Raw genomic sequence first — 15,665 nt, forward strand, 5'->3', positions numbered from 1 at the left:
GGTCATCTATAATAGCATTTGAGTTTGGATCAGGAACACAGTTTTAAAAGCAAATCTCTCAAACACCCCTACTTACCACACTTCAGTTTGCACCATGGAGAGTGTGAACTGGGGCCCTCTAACATGTTCCAGTTAAAAACAGGCCTTCATTTACCAGATCAGATTAGAGCTAGTCTGAAGGTACCTTGAAACATCTTGAGTTCAGGCCCACAGCATCAACTTTTTCACTCTAAATCAGTTCCTGCTGGACCATACCATTGACTAATGAAGACAGAGCCACGAAGGGCAATTCCCTGCCTTTGACTGCACGAACCTGATTTTTTAAAAATCTAGAATATATTTCTATTTCAGAAAATACAGATGAATGCCTACATTTCATATTATCCTAAGGTCTTCCTTATTCAGTGTACTATTAAAGTCTCTGAAAGAAAAAAGAACTGTAAACTGTAGTTACCATGACCATTATGGTGTAGCCTGTGCACAAGACAGGTACAAGTTAAAGACAGGAGGGGAGACGATGGTATATATAAAACCTTCAATCCAGATGCTGTAAAATACAGTACAGCAGCTGAGCCATTAAACAAGCCATTTACTTTAAAATGCTTCCTACAAAGTTCCCTTGTTAACAATGCCACCCTGCTCACTGGGCCATCTCTTTCCTCAGCGGGCAGGTCTTCTCCTTACCCTGTGCCTGCAGGCTCAGCCCTGACAGTCCTGACGATGCATATAGGCTCCACCAGCCCCCTGCTTCCACCTGCACCTACAGGACTTACTGACATGCCCCAGCTTGGGCTACTCCTGGGACATCCCTGCCCCTTCTCCCATCATGGGTGCTCTGCACAGTCAAGAGACAGTATTGCTCTCACAGTTGTGCCTTGTCTCACACATCTATAACCAAAGATAACCCAACACCCAAATCAGAGACACACTTTTTCCAGAGAGCACCTCCTTACAGTGCCAGGGGCATTTCTGCTAGGTAATGAAATGGAGCTCTCTTTCAAAAAGGACCATCTTAGTGGAAAGGAAGTTTTTGTGCCTCTTTCACAAAGCACAATGAAAAATACTGACTCTCTCCAATGTACAGTCACATTCCACTCACTGGAGTATTTTTCAAGTTGGTAAAAGTCATCTTGGATTGCCCCTATATGTAAAACCAGCAACTTACCAGGTAGTGGAACTCTCTCACTGGCTTGTTGCTTGCAATGCTCACCTCAAAAGGCTTCCCAGCCTAGGAAAAGCACATAATTCATATGAATGAGTATGGAAACATAATGAGTAACTTGAACCGTTCTTAAACTGGCAAGTTTTGTCTCAGAGTGTACCTTTATATCCTGGCTTTTTGTTTTAACCTGGAGATAAGTCTGGCTGGGGGAGCTGAACACATCATAGACACTTATGTCGGTCCTACTGCTGAGGAACTCTGCCTGAAGACAACGCAAAACAAAGCTCTTAACAAAACAGAAAAATCTGTGTGGTGATCACGTATAAGGTACTGTTCACAAGAACATTGCAGCCTTAATGGCAGTACAGGACCACTTTACTGCTTGCTCTGGATATCTGTTTTGGTTTTTTCCCCTGTTACCTTGGTACAATTATCAGATCACATTTAGACAGGATCCATCTCTTTCCAGCTCTAACATAAATATGAGGTAAGGAAAATAACAGTAGGTGACGTATCAGCTGTTACTGATGGGAGAAACAGCAAGTCATTGATCTCAGGCCACTCAATTTGGTGTGTCACTGCTCGAAAACAACATATTACAAAGCAATACCTGAACTCTCAGAGTTTTTGTATCAGACAGGATTGGAAACTCAATATCAATTATTCCATTTTCTGGGACAGTGTAATTTAGGACATGGACTGTCAGATTTCTCTCCTCTGTTGCCTCATTCTCAAGGTGAGAAAGTGAAGACTGGTGAAAAAGCAGGTCTGATTGTTGTGCAGTGATTGTGACAAGATTCTGCCTCTCTTCAGCTGTCAGCTGGTTGCTATCAAAACGTGTCACCTTTAACTAAAAGCAAAAAGACAAAAAACAAGGTAATTCTAAAATGCACAACATATAACCTATGACAATATATATGCACTCACATCATATCAAAAAAAACAAGAGCATCCTCAGATTTCTCACATATCAGTAACTTTATTCTTAATCCCTGTGAGCACTGCAGGTGAGCAAGTCATCCAAAAACAAAATTATTTTTTAACTCCAGGGAGCAAAGAGAACAAAAGCAACACAGATGGAACTGAAAAGTGACCTTTAAGGCAACTGAAAGGAGAGCCTTTCAGCTCTCCCAATTACTCTTCTTGTTGAAAATGCCTGTCTCGCAGGCAAATTATACAGATCCGAATATTTAATTTTATCACTTGTATCTCACCATCACAACAAAGGACAACCTAACATTACTTCATGTGCAGGAAAACGTGTCAGATGAGCAGAGATGGTGCCAAGTCAGATGTCTTTATAGATTCATCAAATGAGCTGAAAAAAGGCCCAAAATTCACAATCTGCACCTTCTTCACTCCAGTATCCATCAATCAGTACTACAGCTTACATCAACATTTATTCCCACATCCAAGCACACTCTCATCTATAGTAAACCCATTCTCCTTCTGCATTACACTCTAAAATTCAACTTCTACGTTTACAAGTACCAAACTGTTTCCCTTTTCTTTTTCAGTCCAGAGGTGTCACTCCATTACCTCTCCTCCTCTGCCATTATTTTCCTATCCTCTTTGTACACCATATGCAGATCTCCACTTACTAGTAATAGCAGTAGTTGTTCCTTCATACTCTCCTAGGAGCATAACTGACACCTTCTTCTCTGCCAGCTGCAAGCATTGCTAAATGCCTCAGCTACCTCTCACTCAGCTTATCTTTGGAAGAGAAAGAAGCAGCAGGTCAGAGCTGGAGTTAAACTGGGACACTGACAAAGAAAATGAAAAGGAAGAAAACCAAACCCCCCAATGATCAGGCTAGCACAAAGCTATGGCTTGAGCCAATCTACTCTGAAGGTGTATATTCAGCCTATTTTATTGGTATTTAGGTCTGATTTCTATACAGTAAAGCTCAAGAATTGTAAAGTCAATTCCCCTTTTCAAGCAAAATGCAGTGACGCAATATGCAACCTCTGCTAAATACAGAAATATTGAACGCAGACTATGGACAGCATGAAGAACATGAAATATTTCTGAGAGAGAACTGCAGCTGGTGTAAGACAGACAGGACAGAAGGCATAAAAGACACTTTCACTTGAAAGCAATGTCTGATGAGTTTTACTGAATTTTCTAACAACTGCTTAATTACACGTATTCATTAAATAAAGTATATATTTCTGAGTGTATACACACAACTTCCATACACAAATATTATTAGGAGGGTTGGGACTCAACAACTAATTATTTTTTAATGCACAGTCACCTAATGGAAAACAATCAGCTAGAGACTGAAAAGATTCCTCTTCCATAACAATGCTGAGAAACGATAAAATATATCCTGCCAACACTATAGCATTCCCTGCCAGTTTTTTCTTTTCTAAAGCAAATGCCTCTAAGTTTAGTATTTGCCAACATGTATCATGAAAAAGAGGTAATTTGAAAACAAGTCTGTAAATTATACTTAAAAATTCAAGGCAAACTTTGGCATCTAAGCAAATATACAGGAGAGGAATTCACATTTGTTTATGCACAGATTGTAATTAAAAAAAAGAACTTACAGTAGCTAAGAAGTTCAGAGAAGGTTTTATAACTCTAGAGTAGTCCATAAATTCAATAAAATAGTCACTTTGCTTTGGAAATATGATGGTACTTGAATTTTGGGAGATTCCTGTTGAATAATTGTATGTGTTTAGACAACATGCTCTTAACATGCATATTTCTTTAGCAGTATTACTATTCAGTGTCCATGATTTTTAAAGAATTCTATCATATTTTTCACCATTTCCACTCCTATCACTCTTCATCCCTCCAGCTAAGGATGAGTACAAAGGTGGTATACAATGTTTTCCACAATGTTAAGTAAGCCATACCACATACTGCTCTACTCCACACAGACTATGTCAGAGTGACACAAGGAAGGAACTCATGAATCCCAACTCAACCAACTTCACCTTGCTGGGGTTACTACAAAAAAATCTGTAATGAAACCTAGTTTCTAGGACAGGCAGAAATTTGGTACAAATTATTTTTTTCTAATAAGCAGGGTGCAGTGGAACAAGAACAAAAAGGCTCAGTTTGCAAATCAGCCAGTCTAGAAGAAGGTAGACAGTTGACAAACTGGGGCAGAACTCTTTCTACTGATGTGGTTTACAAACAAACAAACAAGTAAGGTAAGTTTATGATTAAAATTGTTTGTAAAACCCAGGCTAATGCTAGCAGTTCTTATGCCTACTCTTCTCATCAAAAGTGATCGGTCATTGACTTTAAGCCCCCATCTGAACTTATTTCTTGGTTATATACAAACCATTGAGCACAGAACTGTATTCAACTGACTTAATAGCTGGTTAAACTATATAATATCTAGGCAAGCAATAGTTCAGATAATACATTTTTTTCAGATAATATATTTGCATGTATATGGTTCACACTGCCATCAGCACATGATATTTTTCTAGCACCCCAATCAATCCCTTCTACACAGCAGTTAAATTCTTCCAGTACCACCTACTCCTTGGATTTCTCTCAGAAGACATGACACCACCACATACCTGTGAGCGAATCAGTGACCACAGCGATAATTTCTATTGGCTCTGTGTAATCATTGTCACCTTGGTGCCACAACTGATCAGCATTCAAGTTTTGCAACGTATGCTTGTTACAGGTTATATTCACAGATCCATTTATCTGCAATTCAGGGAAAAAAAAAAACAACTGTTGAGCCAGCAAAGCCAAGGATGTCTTTCCATCTACAACAGCTTATTTCTGATTAAGTCCTGTACTCTCCCCACATACAAGTTCTGGGGGGTCAGCACCAGAGAATTATGAACACTGACCTCTTTTTGCTTTCAGTAACAATTTTTATCAAATCCAGAAGTTCGTTACTTTTTAGAGTCAACAATGCCTTATGGAGAAAGTTACTTTTTTTCCCCTAATAACTAGAATTACCCACACTTCTACATGGCCAGAGCAGTGGTGCCTATGTTTTACAGAAAAATACAATGAACAGATCCCTGCTTGAGGAGGAGTGGTACACCCTATGCAGTATCTCTGAGCTCAGAGCTTCTGTAGGCTAAGTGCTGCTGAAGGCACTGAAGTCAGCCAACTGCTGAAGTCAGCCAACAGAAAATGACAGGCACACCATTTAGCAGAAATTGGACCTGCTTCAAACGTAGCCCACAGCTCAAATGTAGAATGCTTGATTTTGCAAAAAGATGCCATGAATCTATCGCTACTTTTAAATCTTCAGAACAAAACTGCATGCCTTTTTAAATTTCATGTTCCAGGTTACAACTAGTACAGTAACTCCAGTGTAATTACTAGGCAATTAGTAGGCAAAAGGCTTTGGTCTCTATCATTCTAGAGCTCCACCTAGAGAATTACAGTGGTCTCCTCCAGCCTTGTAACACAGGGCTGAGCATGCAGGGGCACACACAGAGCCAGGGAGTGTTCCTGGGCATGTGTCCTCCATCACCTATGCTGCTACAGCGGCTCCTGGAAAGTTTTTTCTTCCTGGGCCAACTAGCACTCTCCAAAATAACTTCCAGGCACAGTTCAAGGGATCACAGCAGCCAAATATCATCCCAACAAGCAGCCTGAATGTAGACACTTTATTCTGGAAATTAAAGAGAGTTTAACACTACCCCTGCAAGTCACTCAGACCATGCCAGCTGAACTCAGCGCTCCAGAATGTCACAGGCATATTTAACCTACAAAAGGAGACACAGGTCTAAAGTCTGCAATAATGCAAACTGTTAATGGAAGACTCACCTCCATTGTTGTTGTTATATTTCTCTTGTTTGTCCAGTAGGAGACAGAAAGGCAAGTGACCGTTACAGTTCCTTTCACTGGCTTTCCATATGTGTACCTGAAACACAACAGTCCAAATCAAACAAGGAGCCACCGCCGGGGCTTGGGCTCCTGAAGAGCTCTCGAAGCAAAAGATTCTACTAAAACATTTTTTTCCCGATCTCAAACATGGCGAGAACACATTTATACTTTGAAACACAATTTTCAATACTGAGACCAGTTTATCAACACTAAAGTCAGATGCACAGTGCTGCTCTTCCCTGCACGAGTTCTATAAACCTATTACTATTATTATGGGCTGTACAATGTAGGAAAATTAACTATATTAAGCTAAGCTGGAAGTAAGTCATTGAATAGAACACCAACGCAGCATCATTACTAATACACAGTAGAGTTAAAAGGAGATGTGGGAAGTGCAAGCGTTTTGCTTCCCAAATGCTGCTAACACAAAATGAGAGGCCTCAAGATATCTGTACTCAAATTACTTACTAATCACAGTCCAAAGAAATCATGGCATTATTACATGACAAACATAACTTGCAGCTGTGGCAAATCTGAAAACTGTAACATACTCACTTCTAGAATGCCATTAGCAACCTGAAGTCAGTAAGCAGTAATAAAATAAACATTTTGTATACATGTTTCCGTGTTATACACAAAAGAAACAATGACATTATCAGATTTAGACAGAGAAAGGTGAGGTGGGCACGCCAAAATCACACTAGTCCATCAGTAGTAATGCACTAAGATGTGATAACTTTAAGTATTTTAAATCATTATGAATTTGGCAGCCACTTAAGACATATCAAAGCTGAAAAGCAGAGGGAAAGAACAATAAAATAGCATAGTTACAGGAAGAACTCTGACAACACTGTCTTGCATCTGAACTCAGTCTTTCCAAGCAGACCTAATTACAGTAATAAGCTGCCATTAACCTTGAAATGATACTGCCATTGGATAGCATCTCTGTACTTAATCTAGTAACACTCCAGAGATGAGAAAGGAAAAGGATTTTATGACATCTACAAGTGTAAGGGACACATAAGCTCTTTGTATACAGAGGCATTATGCCTATAGGAGCAGTCACCAGGAATGAAGTAATTCCCTATAAATAATTATGACATATCAACAAAACTTTGGCACTACTGGGATTCAATCTCAGACCATTCACTGGCATCCAAGTCTGGACTTATTGCAGCAGACAGATACACTTTCAAATACCCTATGAGTATACCTAATGTAGGAGCCAGGTACCCTGTAGAAGATCAAAAATACATAGGAAACCAAATTCACATCAGCATATAATGGATTCCAAAAGCAAAACAGAATGGAAAAAAAGTTGAGGAAAACCTTTTTCTAAAAATTGCCCCTTAAAAGAAACCTAGATTGTTTATAGTATTAGGCTGCATTGCCTCTAGGAAAGGAAGCTTTTTCTCAGAAGTCCAGACATTTAATTTAAATAGCTTGTTAAACAATCATTTCAACATTTCACTTATAAACAGAGTGTTGTTTAGAAGGTATGTATTTTATTGCATTAAAAAAAAAAAATCACAAAAGACCTTTTATTTCAGGTCTTCTTGAACGGATCTGTCAGGTAGCTCTATCTGACTCTCGTCTTCCCAAAATAAAATTAATTTCTATTTGAGATTAATGCATACTAATTTTTTGTTTAGGTATTTGTTCAACTGAAAAATAAAGTATTATTTATACCATAGACTATGTGAAGTCTCTTCTGAATTTCTCAAGAGTTTTTAGTTCTTCAACTACTTACAGGTATAGGTATTGTGATAGGCAGGAGAAGCCTGTACTTCAAATCTACAACGTGGATAAATTGGATCAAGAAGGATGCGCATAGACGTCTGCAAAATTTTCCAAGTGGTCTAATAAAATATAGTTACTGTACCTACAGACCTTGATGCAGTAAGTTGAAGAGCACCATAAAAGAGCGATAAGAACAAAAAAAATGCCTCAAAATATACATAGTAAGCAAAAGACTCACAAAATTTTCTGAATAAGGTAGCTCAGAATGTCCTGGCTATAGTCTAGAAATACCTTTACCAGACCAAAAAAGAACTTAACTAGAAGTATGAAAATCTATCTAACATCGTTATAACAAGTTCCAGTAAATAGAAATGGACGTTAGTCAAATAATTTTGACTGGAAGGTACGTTTTTAGCATTCTGAATATAATTCTTCACTTGACACAATTTTCTTAAAAGTGGGGGTGACAACGGTATCAATGATTTACTTACTTTGCAGTGACAACACCAGTTACATCTTCCTCTCTCAAAGAGTAGTATAATGGCATTGTTATCATAACATCAAATTTTGGTAAAACTGGGAAAAAAATTACAGAAAGCTTTAAATTCACACAAGTGATTGATTTATTTATTTTTAGTAACAAAGGTAGAAGTGTAATATGATAAAGACTACTACAGTTTCTTAGAATTCCTTAGAATATAAGATAGATTTTTAACCCTGCCCTATGCATGCCCCAGACTGACTTGTTGTTGAAGGGAGAACAACAAGCAACGTAACAGCAGCCTGTACACAAGCTTCTAAGACATGTAAGCTTCATGATCAGACATTATACAGATAATTTGGGATGAACACATTGTCTGCAAGATCCTGGAAAAACAGGGACAATAACTGCACCTCATAGGCTTAAGATAGGCATTTTAGAGACTGTATGACATCCAGACAGTACAGTAGTAAAACTACCAAAGATAAACAGGGCACCTGATAAGATGATATTTTTCCCAGGACACAGAATTAGTCTCAGAGAAGCAAGAGATTTGGAAATTTCTGGGGGTATTCAAAAGGTTCATGTTAAGGGAACTAGCTAAGGGAAGCTAGTTGAAATTAATGCAGAATCAACTACCAATTCTGGTCACTACTAAATGCCCTTAAGTAACACTTACCATATTCCATCACTTTAAATCTTTGATAATGAACTTGACCCTATTGAGAAAAAAAAATCATACAAGAAAATACATATAATTGTGGTTAGATTAGCAAGCTTAACGTACCTTCGAGGCCAAATCCCACCCATTTTAAAGGTAAATTACAATTTCTGACAGATGTGATTTTAAATCATGGCTCAGCCATTATCAGCTCCTGTTATGGAGCTCCTGTAGGAACCAGTAGTATGTATTTGAACCAGAGAAGGACACAGAAGCTCACATGTGGCAGACTGTTAAGTGAGAAGAGCTTGTGGAGCTTCCAATCTGCAGACATCTACATGTGCCTGGTTTCTGAATAAAAAAACAAATATCCAAGCTAGGTAGCATAAAACTACGTAGCATAAGTACTCAGTCGTCATGATGAACCATTAACTGACTTACCAGCAGTATGTTTACTAGCCCACTTAAAATTAACTCAAGTATACCTATACAAAAGAGAAACTCCTACAGTATCTACAGGACAAGACCATTTCAAAAGCATGTATAAACCTCAGTTTCTTCACTTACTCAAAAGGCAGCTAAAATTTTGTTACAGTCTACAGTACATACTTCAGCAGAGATATTCAGTTATATCTTCCTTTCTTGTTTATTTGTTAGTTAAAAATCGATGGAAGAAATAAACAACTATACAATACATTGTTACTTATATTCTCTTCTATTTTCCTATTTTTCTGATTTTTTTACTTATTTCCTTATTTTCCTCAGGAGGGTATCTGAAAGTATATTCTGGCATATCTTTGAGATATGGCACACCAGGCTATATATGGCACATTGTTGGGAAATTAATTTTAAAGGGTTTTTTCACTCTCTGAACATTAAAAATTCAGCAGATGTTTTTGTTCTTCGGTATAATCACAGTTGACAAAAAAGTCATGATAGTAAGCGGCATAAATTTTGCTTTCGGTTGTCTTACTCAATTGTTCTTCCTTGCTAAAGTGCAAGAAATTCAAACAGCACCAGGAGAGGTTTAAATTCAGTATTAGGAAAAAATTCACCAAAAGGGTTGTCAAGCAATGGAACAGGCTGCCCAGGGAAGTGGTTGAGTCACCATCCCTGGATGGTATTTAAAAGATGTGTAGATGTGGTGCTCAGGGACATGGTTTAGTGGTGGACTTGGCAGTGCTAGGTTTATGGTTGGACTCTATGATCTTAAAGGTCTTTTCCAACCTAAATGACTCTCATTCAGTGATTCTGAACAGGCATGTACATCATTTGTCTACAGACATATAACCCTCGTTCAACCATTTTTTTACAGCATCATACCAAAAGCTGCCATCAGCAGGGAAACATCATGACGTGATTTACAGCAGTGCCTAGAACTGGAGCTCTGAATCTCAGCTGATTTGTTTGATGCAGGAATTACACCAGAGCAATGATTTTCCAAGAGGAAAATCTGATCTAAATTGGGCCGGGAAAATAGTCTAAGAAACCAAAAGAATCTCCACTTCCCAAAGGACAGGAAGGGAGAGGCCTCTTTTGAAAGCTTGTTTTGCCTCTTCACTTAAGAGTCTTCTGGGAAATAAGGGAAAGATCAAGAAAGACAACAGTCTGTCGCTAAGAAGTGGCTGTTTTGGAAAGGTTAACATTATCAGCTCTGCTCAATTGCGTGATGAGGTTATGCTGATATAGAGCTCAGAAGTCTGATTACTTTGATTATTCCTGAGAACAGTGACACCACTACAAGTTATCACATGTGCTGGAGTATTTCAGCGAAGATGGTTTGAAACACAGGGCAAAGGAGATTGAATATGGATAACCAACCATCAGGTAGCATCAAAACATGTCAAATGGGAATGAGTGTCTGTGGCAAGAGGGGATAAACTGAGAGTTCCTATGGAAAAAACCCTAGGACCAGGATCCAAGGTGGAAACAATTGTAACTGATCTCACTTACCTGATCAATGACTTTGCAAATTAAGCATCTCAGACCAAGCCCCTTAAACCTCTATTTACCCTATATTTATACTTTTCCTAGCAAAACATTTCTATCAAAGTAAAAATCAGATTGCTACAATTTCATTATTAAGTCACCAATCACCAGAATAATTGCTATATTTACATTCCTAGGTTTGAAAAGATATATGTAAAATCCGCTATTTTCACAACATTTGTGCAGATCATAATCCTTACAACAAAAAGTGCTAAATAATGGCATTGCAGCCCACAATCATTACTATCAGGTAATCTTAGGAACAGGTATCTTAGGAAAATGAGCTGTAGTGATTTTATCTCATGTTCTCTGCACACCTTTTATTTCCAATGATAAGTGTATATATATGTCACCCTTGCAGTTACGCAAACCAAGAACAGAATGTTACTCCAGCTGGCAGGATGAAAAAGCATCTCCCTTGAAAATGAGATTTTGTTTCACTTGTTGACTTACCTTAGAAGTAAAAAAAAAAATAAATAAATTAAACAAGTAATTAAAAGCTAGCAGAACTGTAAACAGTAGAAAACAAAGACAAAGATTAAAGTGAGAGTAGCATATTTGGCTTCGCTTTCTCTAAAATGACAACCTTAATGACAGAAAGCAAGCCATGCTTCACAGTGCAGGGAAATGAAAAGACCCTACTAGGTCATCCTGATGATTTGAACACCAAGCCAGATTTCCCGCTAACACACACTTTTCAGCCAAACTGGTTTGGAATAGGACAAGTAACAGCACTTCAACCACTCCACATCATTTTAGTTCCTCAGGGCAGGGCTGTCTCTCTGGCAAATATTGTTCAAATATTTTGGAGTGGAAGTTGTTAAACCAGTTTCCAGGAGTGGTGGCTTTTAAGACAAGCAGTTACACACACAACACGAGATACTTTTTCTTGAAGATAGGAAAACAACATCATGTCTATTCCACTTGTTTCCAGAGCTGCTTTATTCTAGTCGGTTTTGTCTTCCACGCCTTCTCCTGCTTCCTAAACACACTCACCCACACAGACTACTAGCATTTTGCTCTAAATCAGCATTTCTTAAAACTGCAGAACATCTGTTACATTCTGTGCACACTGCCCAGAGTATTAAGAAACAGTGCCAAAAAGATATCCTTAAGATATTGTGAATATTAACGAGCCTTTCTGCAGTTCAGCCTTAGATGCTGTGGATCCTGACATCTGAGAATCACTAACAACTGCAGTCCAGCTTTTGCTCTGCTGTGATGAGCAAATCTTGTTTGAAATCATTTGGGTCTAATCCGACAAGTGAGATCACAATAATTTTTCCACCCAGTTTTTTTCTTCTTCTTTGGCAAGCTAAAGTCCCTGAAACTAATCTGGTCTAGGTCCATTTTCTTATTTCTTTGACACCTACAATGCGTCACAAGTTACAGCATCAGGAAAGACTCCAGGTGCGGTCTCAGGGCTTTGCCCTGAGGAAGCCAGCGCCGGCTGTATCCCCATGGCTGCACTGCCATCTCACGGCCCGCCTCAGAAAGACTCCTCCACCTCTGCTTTGCAGCTAAATACAACAGATTTTTATCTACAGGAATTAACAGAAGGATTTCATGATCACTTTCGTGCTTTATGTTCAGAGGCAGGAGATAAACGCAGAAATAAAATTCTCTGTGAATTCCCAGACTCCTGTTTAAATCCACCAGCACAGTCTCCAGAAACTAAGCGGAGTCCCACCTGCATCAGCGGTATTCACGCGATCAGATCCTGATTAAATATTAGTGCTCATTTGCAAACTATTGAATACACAGCCAATTCCAAAGCTTTTTCATACAGTCTGATTTTGAAGGAAGGTGACACTTTTTTAAAGCAGTGATATATATAACCTCAAACTCAGCGCATCAAATGTGAAATCTGTAGCATCACAGAATTCACTGTGGATACGCTGTAATATACATAAAACCTCAAAAGTTAAAAAATTCAAAGTGTAAAGTATATCACCAACCCCAGTTGATTCTGAAAGTTGCTTTACAGCTGAAGCTTCTAAAAAGATATAATACTTTTCAAAAATCTTTCAGAAAGTCCTACTTGTACCTGAAAATTACTGCTTTTCAGTATTTGAACATAAATTTCCAAATAACAACTTCCATAAATTAGATTACAAAATGCCTTATAACTAGGAACAACTTCTGGTCAGAGATGCCTACTACTAACACTCAGCAACTAGAAGCCTTTCAGCAACAGTTTCCACAACAGGAAATATAAGATACCCAACTAAAATACAAGGTGGAGACTTGGGAACCAGACTGTAATTACTCTGTCTTGAGTTTTCTTGGAACAGCTGTACTAACACCTGAACTCTTAATAAAAAGTACTACAGGATGTTTAACAGAAGCAAGCAGCCAGAACCTGTTTTAAAACAGGATTCAGAGGCAGTACTTCCAGGAATCCAAACTCAGTACACTTGGGAACTGATCTGTAACCACTAGAAGGGAAAAGTTATTTACTGTCTTAACAGTGCTCTTCAAAGACAAGAGGGAAACCTGATACAGAAAGGCTGCACAGCCAACTGTTTAACTAGAAAGCTCACATCATGGCATCTGGATAGCCAAGTCATGGGGAGATCAGCCTGGGTTTGCCATCTGAAGATGTTCCTAAAGCCCTGAGTAGATCCCCAAGCTGCGATAGCAGTACTAGTTAAGGATAGGTAGGCATATCTCATAAAAATGCCAGGCATATACTAAGTATTCCTTAGCAGTAAATCCAAGTTCTCAGTGACCTCTGTTATCAGGAAGGGATTGGTGATTCTATGTAACTTTATACAAAACACAGTAAAAACCTGCACCTCCCTTGGATAGCAGAATAGCTGCAGAACAGCGAGGGATATCCAGGCAATAGCTAGGATTATCCATTTGGAGTGATCCAGGTCCCTCACTAGCTTTCACTGAATACCAACTAAAACTCCCCCACATCACCTATAAAGACATCCACACATCTTAAAACTCAAGCTGAATCCCATTCCATATGACCTTGTATTTCAAGGTATAAGCTCACTTGGAACTAAGAGAACCACAAAGAGTTTCCCATCAGGAAAGTTTTTTTCCTTTATTCTGCACGGTTTCTTGCAGATTTAATTAACCCAAAGGTACCACATGCTATCAGAAAAGTAAGTCTGTGAGATAACCCACTAGACACACCTAGTGTAACAGTGTGAATATTGCAATAGTTATTTAATAATCTCTGCATATGACAGCCTTATCCAATGCTACAGAAATAATACATACTGCTTTGTCATTATATTCAACATGGAATTGGAAAATTAAAGTAGAGCAGGTGTGAATGATGGAGGGAAAGGAGTTTGAAGGTAGATATAAGTTTCTATGTGTGGGAGTTGGCATTGCTATTTTATTCCCACAGGAATCCTTATAAGTGTTGTAAGGCTAGCCAGGTTTTTCTGGACCCCAAAGCCTACAACTTTTTTTTTTTTTTTAATATAATATTCTGTTCTTTTTCTCCTCTATTTTAATTTTCAATTCCAAGAGTTTAATATCAGAAGGAACCATTTAGCCTGATCTCCTTTTACGCCAGGTTAGGTTACCCTAGTATTCAGCTACTCCAGCAATCTGCATTATTACAATGCATCTTCCAAAAAGACAATTATTCCTGGTGCTAAAACATCAAGTAACAGAGAAGCCCTCACTCCCATTTTTTTTGTTTGTTCCAGTGATTAAAGAGCCTCATCAATGAAAGATGTATACATGCCGAAGAATTTGTCTGGCTTCAATTTCTATTGGTTGGTTCATACTATGCTTTTCTCCACTAGATTAAAAAGCCTTTTAAAACCCATAACAGCACTCACAGACTGTAATCAATAAATCCATTCGTTCATTTGATCTCTTGATATATAGTCATCAGATGGGACTTCTGCAGTCTCCCACTGACGTGGCTAACTCTGTCATCAATTTATATTAGAAACACCCTGGGTGAGCGTCAATTGCCCAAAAATCAATCCACCCTTTTTTGACAGACTTTACATACATTGCTGTTTTTCATTGGATTTTGTATAGTGAAAAGCTTTTAAAAAATCTGTTACATCAGTAAATCTACCTCAATAACAAATCCATAGTAGCCTTGAAGATTTTAACTCTTTATCAGTGGAATCCCAAATCACCTTTGTAGTCATTTTTCTCATGCCAGATGACAGCTCTATAGTTTCCCATGTTAACTCACTTACTCTTTCTGTTAAAGACATTCACCTTCTGATGGTCTTTTCAAATTTCCCCACACTGAGATTCACTTAACCACTCAAAATAATCACCCCTATTAAATGTTTCCATCTCTGCCACATAATTACTGTTTCCTCATGTTACTGGGCTCTGCCACCATTAGAATTTATTTTGTTTCTAGCAGAAATACTTTCATACTTCTATCAACCACCAAGTTTTCCTTGGGATCTTTATATTTCCTACAAATAAACAAGAGTCCAGACTTTCATTTCTATTGACAGCTATCTCCTAGTTCCTTTTTTTTCCATTTATTGTTTCTTGAATATTAACCATTTCTTCTGTAAACGAAAAAAATAATCACGCTCCTGTTCTGCTGAAGTTTATCTTTTCCCAAGCGAGCACTTCGCAAAATGTACCAAAAGCATTATGCTGTACTTTCCACCATGAATCATCTCCTGTAACAATGGTGAACAGAAAAAGATATCTAGAGTGATGAGCATCATCCCTGCCCCTGGATATTCTTCATACTGCTGGAGCACTTAGAACTTAAGAACCCCAAACACTCTATGTTAAAGCCCTACGTTTTCAAAATCTAATCCTAGGCAAAATTAGATTAAAATATGATAAAAGAC

At 38.2% G+C, this 15,665-nt stretch overlaps 1 protein-coding gene across 1 annotated transcript in view; it reads right to left on the reverse strand.

Annotated features, from left to right (window-relative positions):
- CD109 (CD109 molecule) overlaps positions 1-15,665 on the reverse strand; it is an 83,478-nt gene that overhangs the window by 44,154 nt on the left and 23,659 nt on the right. Inside the window, exons 6-13 of the mRNA XM_055714682.1 lie at positions 8,884-8,923; positions 8,215-8,299; positions 5,924-6,020; positions 4,705-4,840; positions 3,715-3,824; positions 1,773-2,012; positions 1,323-1,424; positions 1,166-1,228 (exon numbers count right to left, since the gene is read on the reverse strand). Of these exons, the coding sequence (XP_055570657.1) occupies positions 1,166-1,228; positions 1,323-1,424; positions 1,773-2,012; positions 3,715-3,824; positions 4,705-4,840; positions 5,924-6,020; positions 8,215-8,299; positions 8,884-8,923 (873 nt within the window). The remainder of the gene's footprint in view (positions 1-1,165; positions 1,229-1,322; positions 1,425-1,772; positions 2,013-3,714; positions 3,825-4,704; positions 4,841-5,923; positions 6,021-8,214; positions 8,300-8,883; positions 8,924-15,665) is intronic.

This window comes from Falco cherrug, chromosome 6 (genome assembly GCF_023634085.1).
Source record: "Falco cherrug isolate bFalChe1 chromosome 6, bFalChe1.pri, whole genome shotgun sequence".
NCBI lineage: Eukaryota > Metazoa > Chordata > Aves > Falconiformes > Falconidae > Falco > Falco cherrug.